This window comes from Mesocricetus auratus, unplaced genomic scaffold (genome assembly GCF_017639785.1).
Source record: "Mesocricetus auratus isolate SY011 unplaced genomic scaffold, BCM_Maur_2.0 Super-Scaffold_100018, whole genome shotgun sequence".
Classification (NCBI taxonomy): Eukaryota; Metazoa; Chordata; class Mammalia; order Rodentia; family Cricetidae; genus Mesocricetus; species Mesocricetus auratus.
The window spans coordinates 2,621,236-2,633,765 of record NW_024429199.1 but is presented as its reverse complement, the minus strand read 5'-3'; the positions used below and the strand labels follow the sequence as shown (position 1 = coordinate 2,633,765).

Here is a 12,530-nt window from a genome sequence, read left to right as displayed (position 1 = left end):
CTCCAATTCCTAATTGTTTTTGTCTTGTCTCCTCCACCACCACTGTGTAAACGTTCTGGTTTTTAAGTTAAGGTTGATGGATCTGTAAGTTCATTGCAGACCTAGTGGGAGGGGAGAAGGCAAGGGAGTAGGCCAGCTGCAGAATGCACGCACTAGGAACCCGCCTCTCCTGTTGTTCTCTGCATTTTTACCAATCATATTGTAATAGCCTCTGTCTGTTGCAAAGAGAAGATTCCTTGATGAGGGTGAGGCCTCCACCTATCTGAGGGTATAAGGAGAAGTATTTAGGATGGAGTTAAGGATCATGCTAGCACACTGAGGTTGTAGGTTCTCCTTCATGATCCATGACCTCACTAGCCCTGAGAAGTTGCTTGGGTTTCCAGCACCAGGCATGATATTCCACCTATTGAGTGGATTTTATGGTTCTTATATCTTAACAGATTTTATTTAAACCAATGTCGCCAGATTTTTACTTGAACGTGTAATAACAATGGAAATTCTAAGAATGACAGACTTGGAATTGGGGGATTCTGTACTATTCTTGCAGGGGTTTTGAGATTGCCATACAGTTCCATACTTCCCCTTTTACTTTCCTCCCTCCAGTTCCCCACAGCCACTTTTCCCCCTCTCTCTTCCAAATTCATGGTTTCTTTTTCATTAATTGATGTCATGTTTGTGTGTCTGTCTGTCAGTCTGTCTGTGTGTATTCTCAACTACATAAATACAACCCACTCAGCCCATAAAATGTTTCTTGTATGCGTGTTTCAGGACTGACTTTTTGGTACTGGATAACTAGCTGGCATGCTCTTCCCCAAGAAAGCCTCTTTCCCACTCTCGGTATTCCTTAGTTGCCCGTACTTCTTTGTGCAGGGTTGAAGCCTTGAGAGCTTCCCTGTCTGGATTTCTACTTGAACATGCAGAAAAGACAAAGATTCTAAGTACAACACATTTGTGTTTTGTGCTGTTGAGCCCCAGTGTGCATTTAACACTTCCATGGCATGCAGTCTACTTGCCAAGTTTCAAGGGCTCGTTTGGTCACAAAAGCTGCCATGCCAGGCACAAGACTGAGCTTTGATCTTTATTCTCTTCACAACACTGTCATTTTCCAAAAAACATATTACATTTTTGCTTGTTTATAATCTGTGTGCCCTGCTGAATGTAATATTCCTATGGCGTTTAATGATGGCTCCAGTGCCTGGACCAGTGCTCGACAGAGAGTAACACAAAGCTGGGTAGCGACTGAATGGTTTAATTTAGCAAACATGCTCACAGCACCGTCTGCTGCAGAGATGGAAGCATCTTTTACAGAAGGCGATATGAACTTAACATCTCAAGACGCACAACCTTCGGCCCAGTGATTCCATTTTAGGAACTATTCCATGCCGATTTTAGCAGTGTAAATATATATTGCTCAGTATAATACAAAATTACTCATTGCAATATTGATAAAAAATCAGAAGCATCCTTATTTATCTAGATGTAGAGTAATAAACAAGTCATGATGTTTTCATGGAAATGAATATATTACTTGATCAATTAAACTAAGAAATCCTATAAAATGGTTTAGGTATGTGAGAAGAGTCAACTTGTGTGAATTATTTATGAGCATGCATTGATAAAAACCTAGGAAGGATAATTATAATACTAAACATGGTGTAGGTGATAGTATATGCCTTTCATCCCAGCACTCAGGAGACTAAGGCCTGCAAGGATGCCGGTCTGGGATACAGTGGACTCAGACCAGCCTGGGTTCCGTAGCTGGACTCGGTCTCAATGATAAAATGAGGGCCTAGATAAATGGCATCAGGAGCTGTTCCTGTAGAGGCACTGAGCTCTGTTCAACAACTGCCTGGAGCTCTGAGAGGATCCAACATCCCCAGCCCCCATAGGCATTCTCAGAATTCTCTCTGTGTGTGTGTCTGTCTCTCTGTGTGTCTGTCTCTGTTTCTCTCTGTGTATCTGTCTCTCTGTCTCTGTCTGTGTGTGTATCTGTCTCTCTGTCTCTGTCTGTGTGTGTTTCTGTCTCTGTCTCTGTCTTCCGTGCCTCTGCTTTATGTTTCTTCTTGGTATTGAGTGTTGTACCTACTATTCAATCACACGATGATAAATTCAGAGAATGTGCTAGGAATCAATACCCCCTCCATATTACTAATATTCCTCATCAGTTAGAATTGTGGGCCAGTGTTTACTCTCTTCTGACTGGCTCAGGACATGCTGTCTTTTCCAAAAGTCCCTACTGTTCTTCTCAGAAGTGAATCACATTCCCCTCCTCAGACTAGCACATATAGTGTTACATATGTGTCACCTGTTTATGCTGTCTTTTAAAACCACAACGTGATCTCCTCCAGTGCAGCATGTCAGTGTTGTATATGAAGTGCCCAGAATGGCGCTCCTGCTGTGGTGGGCACTCCATAACTGCTCACTGGATGAGTGAAGACACAGGCCACAAGCTCAGGTATTCAGGGACTCCAGTTTCCCTCTTTGCCTCAAAAGAAACCGCATCCCTCCACTGTTCTGATTATTGAGAACGGGAACAAAACACCAGCAAATACCAAGCTGATTTAAAGGCCAGTTTCCAATGAAGACTTCCAGGAGTGCTCCATCTCTAACACACGAAGTCCTCGGTCTCCATCCTTCTTTCTGTCTCTGCTTCTCCCACAGGATGGTGTTCCTGGCTGCCCCTCATAAATCAGACAATAATTTCCCTAAGAGTTAAACCCTGTCCCTCCCTTCTGTGTCCCTGTAGGCATATATGGCTGAAATGCAGATGGTAACTGAACTTCTTCAGTACCTGGTCCAGCGCCCTGAGGATTATTTGGAGAACATTGAAAATGCTGTGAAGCTTTACAAGGACATACTTCTTCACTCTTTAGAGGTGAGACCGAGACGTTGCTAGAGTGGGGATGTTGACACTCATGCTTTGTGTATGGTTAATGTTCAAGTGAATGTTTAATGAAAGCCCTCAGAAAAGGCTTTCGTCTCCATGCCGATTCCTTTTTTAAAAGGTGTACTTATTTAGTGTGTGTGTGTGTGTGTGTGTGTGTGTGTGTGTAGTGTGTGTGTGTGTGCGTGTGTGTACATGCATGTGCGCATGTGTGTGAGAGTAGGTTTATGTGCACCACATGTATTCAGGGGCCTGTAAGGGCTAGAAGAGGGTAAGGGAGCCTGGGCTGTGAGCCATCACGTGGGCTCTAGGAACTGAACTTGGGTCCCCTGTGAGAGGAGCAGTACTCTTAACCACCGAGCTATCTCGCCTGCCCCCAGGTCTCATTCTCACAATCATGTTATTTTACTCCTACAAAGCACCATGTGCTTTTTGGGATATGTTAAATATGTTTTTCAAAAGTCACTAGGCTGCTTACAGATGAAGAGTTAAAACAGATCCTATTTTTCAATTCAGTTTATCAGACTGTAAAACCCAAATCAGCCAGTGTTGGCAGGAAAGAGTAGAGATTCTCTTTTCAGTGTTTGTGAGACTTTTGAAGTATACATACTTTCAGAAACAGTAAACAGTACCTACTGACACTAGAAACCTACTTTTAGAAACCTAGCCCTTCTCAGTGTCTGAGCACATTGTGAAAAGACGCTTAGTAGGTGTTCTTCAACACGTGTTTGTGTGTAGTATTTATATCAATGGGGAGAAGCAGAGAGGATGAAGAGTATGTTTGTCTGTCCTTCAGTGACTGCTGTGAGTCCAGTTACTTTGGTAATTATTGAAGAAAATATATTTTAATTTTAAAAATAAGTAGAAATGCTTAGTAAAGGAGTGTTAAGTAATTATAATTCTTAGTGGGAAAGTAGGCTCCAGAGTCTCATAGACATTATGATCTCGAATAAGTCAGTGCCTGGATTGAAGATGTTTTCCTTTGTATTCTCCTGTTGTATAAATTTTCTATTAAAAGTGTGCTCTGCAGTAATAAAAGGTGCAGCATGCTGCTTAAATGATGATATTATCTATATGAAGAAAGTGAAGGATTTAAAAATCTATCAGCTTTCTCTGTGGTTTAAAAAAACAGCAAAGCTACAGTTATGTGCTGCAAATCCTCAAAACCTTTTGTGTTGGGAAGGACATTTAAACTTTGGAGGAGAGGAAAAATGAGGCGGGGGGGGGGTAGTGTGTGCAGCTGGAGGTACAGCTCAGTGGTCCAGTCTGTGCAAATCCCCAGCACCTCAGACAGATGTTCATGGTGAGATGGCTAACTCTGCTTTTGCAAAAGATCTCTCCAGTGCTGAAAATGATAGGCATTATAACCTGCATGAGGTGAGTGAATTAGCTATTAAGATTTCCTATTAGCTGTAAAGATTTTCATCCTTTATTCAACTTTCTCTATGATCTTGAGTTATCAAGTTTCTATTTGATTTTCTCCAGGAGGTAATGGCTGAACATGATCCCCAGTATCTCATCGAGCTGGATGGGAATAAGTCCCCAGAGGAGCTCTTCTTGGTGAGTGCAGCGTGCAGCACAGACTTCTTGCAGCTGAAATGTTTCTGTGCTGTACTTGTTTCATGAGAATTCTATTTCTAGTTTAATGCCATTATTTTTTTGTTTTGGCACCTTAAAATTCCATGTTGCATTTAATCATCTGTTCATGTTTAAGGCAAAACTACATTTGAATTTAAATTGTTCTATGACCACAGTGTCTCCAAGGAGATTAAAAGCAAATGGCAGATAATAAACACAGGACAGGAGACTGAATATTGGTAGTCATTAAGGGTGTGCAACTTAAAAGCAGAATGCCACTTTACACCCATTCTGATGGTCAAAGATTTTGTTATGAATGGAATTCTAGGCCTAATAACTAGTATCACAAATTAGTAAATAAAAAAAACACAATAACTATTTTTTTCCAAGGCAGGGTTTCTCTGTATTGTTTTGGAGCCTGTCCTGGAACTCGCTTGGTAGACCAGGCTGGTCTTGAACTCACAGGGATTCACCTGCCTCTGCCTCCTGAGTGCTGGGATTAAAGGCGTTTGCCACCAATGTCCGACTTATTTTTTAAATCTCCTAGGTATCTGGCATAATGATAGGAATGCATATGGAAAGGAAAATTCCTGAATCCATGAGTGCCTCATGTTATATAGCATCCAATATATTGAGGAAAATAAATATACAAGTGGTGGTTTGTGTTATAGTTAGAGAAGTAATAATGTTTTATAGCAGCTGTCACAGAGGACAAAACCTAATGGACATCTGTGTGAATTTCACTTAGAGGATGAGTAAGAATTAGACTTGAAGGCTTGAGTGGGTGGGACACAGTGTCATAGGCATGGGGATGGGTGGGACACAGTGTCTACTCATAGGCACAGGGATGGGTGGGGCACAGTGTCATAGACACGGGGGTAGGTGGGACACAGTGTCTGCTCATAGTCACAGGGATGGGTGGGGCACAGTCTCTGCTCAAGAAAAGTCCTGGGTGGAGAAAGAACAGAAAAACTATAGGGACTGAGATTAGGGTGGAGAAAGAACAGAACAAACTATAGGGACTGAGCTTAGGGCTGAAACACAGGAGGTGAAGCAGGAAGTGTGGAACAGCCCCGGGTTCTATAGAACTGGGGAGAGACTTCCATTCAAGAGGAAAAAGCAGCAGAGACACAAACTGGTGGTAGGCTAGCTACTTGTGGCTCTCACGCAGCAGAAGATGGTAGACTAACCTATGCTGGTAGCAATAGCAGTGGACAGAAGAGGAGATAAGAAGACAGAAATGCTTCAGAAGTCTGCATGGTGATACCTGGCCAGCAACTTAGCAAGGGAGCTAAGAGAGGAACAGTTGAAGACAATTACTTATCTCACCAGGGGCATCATGGTAAGGACACCAGTGGTAGGGCCAGATCAGAGAGAAACTCTCACATGGGCCATGTGCCTACAAGATTACAGAACTCTCTGCTCTGTGCCAAAGCAAGTGGTCATGCCAGTCTTCAGCTAATTGAATCTCGAGTGGCATCTGCCACAGCAGTTCATTCCTCTTTCCTGATTGTCTTTTCTTGGCCTCCAGGAGCCCCGCACCATACCGGCATTAGTTTCCTAGAGTTGTCATGGCAGAGTCCCACAAATCAGGCAACTGAAGAGGAGTTCAGAGTCAAGGTGCTGGCAGGGCAATGCTCCATCCATCCCTCTGCCCCATTCTCACCTCGCCCAGCTTTTGTTGTCTTTGGCATTTTATGGTCTATAAGAGCATAAACTTCAGTATTGGCCTCTGCTTCACTGGGCTCTCTCTCATCTACCTGAGGAGGTCCAGAGTATCATTGGTTGAATTTGTCCTCTGAGAATATTTCAAATATCTAACTGTAGTCTGTGAATGTGACCTTATTTGAACATGAGGTCTTGGAGTATTCATTCCAGTTAAGATAAGGTTTAATTAGATTGTCTTAGTCCAATTGTCTTGCCAAGTCAGAGAGGCAGAAGGCAGAAGTAGAGAGAGAGAGAGAGAGGACAGAGAGAGAGAGAGAGGACAGAGAGAGAGAGAGAGGAGAGAGAGGAGTCATGCATACAGAAGCTGACTCGGTTGGTTCAGACTGTGCCTACCATGTGTGAAGTCCCAGGTTCCGTGTCGTGTGCTGCACAAAGTGGGCATGATGGCATATTCTGTAACCCTATGGTGACATCTTGCTTATACAAATAAAGCCTGTCTGAAGGTCAGAAAGAGGAGTTTACCTCTAGCTAACCATAGAGGTCTGGAGGTCTGTACAGACAGACAGGAAGTGAAATGGCTGGGAAGAAACAGGAAATCATTCTCTTGCCTGCGGAGACACTAAGAAGGTAAGGTGTGGCTGTGACTTGCTCCTTCTTCTCTCTGATCTCTCAGAATTTTCCTCTCTATCTGACTCTGGGTTTTCAATACTTAGACCAATTAAAAATTCCATTTATATAATCACAGTGCTCGGAAGGCAGAGACAGACAGTTCAGGATTTCAAAAGCATCCTCAACTACATATCATGTTCAAGCATAGCCCGAAATGCACAAAACATTGCATCAAAAGAGAAAAATACTTTAAAATATTCAAGAAACACCAAAGATTGACAGTAATGTATAGAAGCCAGGAAAGCCCGCGCAGGGCTTCCACCGAGAATCTCAGAAGAAGCCTGAGCCTGCCCCACAGGCCTATGACTGTCTCATAAGGTTTCACCTACTCAAGTGCCAATATATTCAAATGTCTGTTCTTTAAATTTAGACAGTTATAGAACGCCTGAAATACTTGAATCTAAGAAGAGCTGCCATTGTCACCAAGCTGCAGAGTACAGAAGAAGAAATGAATGACATAATAGACACCGTAAGTTCAACTGGCCTATTTGAAAGCCTGCCTGTTCAATGTTAGCTGTGTCCTTAGCATATACCTCCTAAGGTCTAAGGGATAGCTCTCCGTAAGGATATCTTCTTCCAGGAAGAAGCCATTACCCGAGCACAGTACTCTTTGTGACACTAACTACAGCCGAACAGAGATTTCCAAATAACGAATGCAGGGGGTAGAGTCAAGCACACATTCATTGCCACGCACTGAAGTAACTGCTGTGCTGGCTCTGATGGCCTGGGGCGCGATGAGGAATGTGATGCTGCCCAAACGGTAACTGCCTGGCGCTGGGGGTTGAAAGGAGTTTTAGTTGGAGGGTTTGGTCTATTCAGGGAGGTTTAGCTTAGTCTATATGCATAGACAATGTTAAAATAGTGGGACTGTAAGTAGATATCAAAATTTAAATAGGCTAGTAGTTGCAGAGGTCATTTTGTTATCCCGCACCCTGTAACCTGGAGGGCTCAGCTGGTCGGTGCAGGCGGAATGTGGGACCTGGTTCCGCAGAAGAAGGGAGGTGAGCACAGAGTCTCACACAGAGCTGTGAGAACTGCGTGTGCTTCCCTTTGACATGAAAGGCAAGGAGCTGTGACTGTGTTCGCCGGGATAGATTAGCCCCATGATCTGAAATAAAATCCCATGTCCAATTAATTCTCGGAGCTTCGTGGGACTGGAGAAATGGTTTGGTGGTTATGAGTGCACTCTGCTCTTGCAGAAGACCTAGATTTTGGTTGCCAGCACCATCTGTAACTCCAGTTCCAGGCAATCTGACCCCTTCTTCTGACCTTCCCAGGCACCAGGGGCACATGTAAACACACAGGCAAATAGTCAAACGTATAAAATAAAAATAAAGTTTAAAAATATCTGAGAACTTTATCACTATACGTTCTAGCAGAAGCGAGTCTCTTTTGGAGATGGGGTGGGGGAGTTCAGAGTGCACACCTGACAGCCAGACTCTTTATTCCAGGTAAGGAGGCAGGGAAAGGGCACAGAAGCAGGATGTATGACCAATACTCCTTTGACATAAGCTCACGTGCCCCGGTGAGAGATCTTGGAACCTGCACGTCAGTTAGTTAGGTACTCAAAGACAACACCTCAGTTATGTAATATTGCAGATATAAAATGGTGCATCTACTCTTTAAAAGTAACTGAGTGGTTCCTCAGAAAAGGATCCAGTAATTCACTTTTAGGCATTTCCTCCAAAGAACTGAAAGCAGGAATACAAACAGCTGAGTGCATGTGGGCACGAAAGTCACTCTTGTTGGGGAAGTCCTGTTATTTGCCTGTTATTTGTCAATAAGCACTGTTGAGCCAATAGGAATCTAGATAGTTGGGACTAGGAGTCCAGGAGGATTCTGGGAAGGAGAAACACAAGAGTTTGAGATGTAACCGCCATGGGGTAGGAAGCCTGGAACTATTCTCCGGTAAGAGAAATACTTAGATTAACAATTATGGGGTAATTACTTAAGTCAGAGCTAGCCAGTAAGAAATAAGCAAGGCCAACAGCTTCATAATTAATACAGCCTCCTGTGTGTTTATTTGGGGACTACAATGCAGCAGAGCCCAGGTGACTGGCGGGGGATAAACCAAAGCGGCTAGCAAAGAAAAAGCTTCACTTAACACACTCTCAGTCACCTAGAGGTGGAAACCTCCAGTGCCCACCAGTGAGTGGACGGTTGAACAAAATAGGATATACTCACATATTCATTCACACATGGTGGAATACTATTTGGCCCTAAAAAATAAAAAGCTTAGGAGTCAAGTGTGTTGGCACACACCTTTAATCCTAGCATTTGGGAGGCAGAGGCAGGAGGATCTCTGTGAGTTCAAGGCCAGCCTGGTCTCAATAGCATGTTCAACCAGAGTTACATAATGAGACCCAATCTGTAAAACAAAAACAAAAACAAAAAACTGAGTTTGAGGCCAGTGTGGTCTATTGAACTAGTGCCAGAACAGATAGGACTACACAGAAAAATCTTGTCTTGAAAAGCCAATAACAAAAACCAAAAGAACAACCAACCAAAACCAACCAAACATCAGAAAACAACTTGGACTCCGATTCATTCCAGACTAAGAGTCCAGTACATCTTAAAAGTTTATCAGTAAGATATTTTCAGATTCTGGTTTTTGAAGTAGATGATAGAAAATTCCCTGTTATATTTATTACCTAATGAGAGAAAATTCCCTGTAAAATTCAAATGAGATTTTCTTAAAGAAATGAAAACTGGATGAGAGAGAGAGCTGAAGTGGTAAAGGCACTCGTCAACAAACATGGCAGCCTGAGCTAAAACTCTGGAGCCCACGTGGTGGAAGGAGATGACTGATCCACTCTGCTCCCTTTGCTACCCATGTGTGCACTGACACACACGCACACGCACGCATGCACACAGGAACCATGAATGCTTGCACAGATAGATTTTAAGAAATGAAAACTAAATGTCATTAAATCTTAGATGAGTACAGAGCACCATAACTGACCCCAAAGTCAGAATGTGGATTCTAAATTGTGCCTTAAATATGATCACGTTAAGTACGATCAACTATTTGATGCTGCTGACGTCAGCAAAGCTGAGGCTCGACTTCTGATGCAGAGTTTATTCACAGGAAGAACTGTTCCGTACACTCGGGTCTTATAAACTCATTGCACCGCGGTACAGATGGCACCGAAGCAGGTGGGCGCGTTCTTGTCCCATATCCTTAAAGGAGGGGAACATTTATTCGGGGTCAGCGGATTTTGCTGTGAGGTTAGTAAGCTTTCCCGAACCTGCTTTTAAACTTGCCCCGTGATGCTTTCAGGTCTTTACTCTTACGGTATGTTTTAAGTTTTCTAGGTAAAATATATTGCCTTTCTTCCGAAGAAACATTAAAATTATTTTCACTGAACCCCCGTCCCTGCCTTCTACCACCTATGCCAATTCCACCATGTAAAATCTTCATATTTGGGCCCAGGAGCTCAGGGAGAACGACGCTGGGCAGCCTGATTGCAGAATACTTCAAAGGAAAGGTAACTATTTGTCTACCCGTTGTTTTAATTACAGAGTTTTAGCAGAACTTGGTACTTGTACTAGGGTTGCCATGGGGAAGGCATCTCTCCGCTGTCATTGACGCTGCTAGCTATAGTCCCTCCATGTTTTCAACAGCCCCCATATCTCAGCCTCCATCTCCTAGCTCCTCCCCCTGCCCCCAGTTTCACACCTATACTCATTCCTAGTGTTTTCTGTATCTGCAAATACTATCCTCACAGCATATTGGAGTGTTGGCTTATTCCCTCTTCTCAGTGATCTTGTTCTCCACTCTGAAACGTAAAGAAATTATATTTAGATAGCAATAACAGCAGCTAAAGGCAGGCAGGCTCGGAATATAACTAAAGGCAAAGCCAAAATATTTCATAAGGGTTGGAACATAGAGAAATTACTGACGCTTAGTGTGTGTAGGGGGCTCCCTGTGAAAGCAGGCTAGGCTAAAAGATGGTGTGGTCAGAGAAACCGTGTGAGAGTTCTGAGAGCATTCAAAACATGGCTGAGGGAGAGGCAACATTGTCTACTTGTTTTTAACATTTTTATTATGGCATATGAAAATTGTACAGAAAAGAGGAACCAGTGAATTATGATAAAATAAACCTCCATATTACTAACCACCCAATGTGAATATGGAATATTCTCTGTTCCCCCACAAACATTCTCTGTGATTCTTCCAAGTGCCCATCCCCACACGTCCCTGCAAGGTAACTACAGGTAGCTAACTTCCATACTCTTAAGGTTTTGTGATGGAAGTATATATGAAGTGCCTTAGCTTAGTTTTGTGTATTTTTTAAACTTTATGAACTTAGTTTATATCCTTTACACCTGGCCTCTTTTGCCTAAAACCGTAATTGTAATTGCTGCCCATGTTACATGCAGCTAGAGTTTATTATTTTTTATGAGTTTTTGGAAAGAAAACTCAGGTTGATTTCAGATTGACGCATTATGAACAATTCTCATAAAAATTCTTGCATGAGCCTTTTGCACACACATACATATCCTTGCTTTGGAAGTGTGTGCAGTAGGGCTGTTGCTGCCACGGAAGAGCATGCATGTGTGCTTCAGCTGGTAGAGACAATCCCACACCAGCCCTGCCACCTTACACCTGTTAGCTGAGTATAAGAGCTGTTATGCCATATCCATGACAACTCTTGTTTTGGGGATTTTCCTAATTTTAACCACTCTAGTGTGTCTGGTGATATCTCATTTTCATGTCTATTGGTCATTAGCACATTGTCTTATTGACATGGGTGTCCATCTATGTTTTTTTAACCTTGTTTATTTTTTGCAAGGAACCCAAATTTGTTTCATTGTTTCTTTGTATTTTTCCTGTAGCCTCCATTTCATTTAATCTTGCCCTAAGTTTTGTTAGTGCTTTTGGGATTGGCCTGTTGTCTGAAGCCTGAGATGAATCATTAAGTTATCTATTTAAGAGAGATCTGAGTTTTTTAATCTAAGCACCCACAGCTATAAACTTCCCTCTTAGAGCTGTCTTCACTGTGTCCCCAAAAGTATTAAGTTGTGTTTCATTTACATTTATATTCCAGGAATTTTTAGTCTCCTCCCAGCTTTATTCAATGACCCTGGCCATTCAAGAGTATGTTGTCCCAGGGTCTGGGGGCATAGCTCTGTAGTTAACAGTGCCTGCTGATCTTCTACTGCATGGTGTTAGGTGCCTCAGGATTCCCTGCAATTCCAGTTCCCAGGTCAATGTCTTCTTTGATCTTCATGGGCACTCACATGTATTTGTCATGCACAGAGGCACATGCATACATACACCTAAATGAAAACTTTAAAATAAAAAATGAAAGGGCACTGTCCAATCTCCAAATATTTGTTGTCATTGGTTTCCAAAAATTATCTAAACTCTTTTGTATTTGTTAAGACAGCTATTATGGAATATTCTTTAGTGTCTGTTAAAGCCATTTGGTCTATAGTTCAAATTAACTTTCAAGTTTCTTCATCAAATTTTAGTCTGGATAACCATCAACTGATGAGAGTAAGGTGCAGATGTCACCCACTATTATTGTTATCAGGACCTACCTGTCTTTTTATGAAAGTTGGAGCCACAGAATTTGATGTATATATTTCAAATTGTTGTGTCTTCTTGGTATACTTTTCCCTCTGTTGATATGTAGTGGTTGTCCCAATTCTTTAGGATTAATTTTGAAGGATTTTTGTCAGAACAGTTGTGCCAAGTGTTTAGGCCTCTGCCTGCTTGGTAGAT

General features: G+C 42.4%; 1 protein-coding gene across 9 annotated transcripts in view; it reads left to right on the top strand.

The window, feature by feature from the left end:
• Ak9 (adenylate kinase 9) overlaps positions 1–12,530 on the top strand; it is a 122,016-nt gene that overhangs the window by 28,021 nt on the left and 81,465 nt on the right. For all 9 annotated transcript variants that reach the window (XR_005881830.1, XM_040758208.1, XM_040758210.1 and 6 more), the window contains exons 8-12: positions 2,747–2,875; positions 4,370–4,444; positions 7,170–7,268; positions 9,888–10,027; positions 10,107–10,287. Coding sequence is in view for 8 of the 9 variants with exons in the window: in XM_040758208.1 (XP_040614142.1) it covers positions 2,747–2,875; positions 4,370–4,444; positions 7,170–7,268; positions 9,888–10,027; positions 10,107–10,287 (624 nt within the window). In the remaining variant the exon portion in view is untranslated. The remainder of the gene's footprint in view (positions 1–2,746; positions 2,876–4,369; positions 4,445–7,169; positions 7,269–9,887; positions 10,028–10,106; positions 10,288–12,530) is intronic.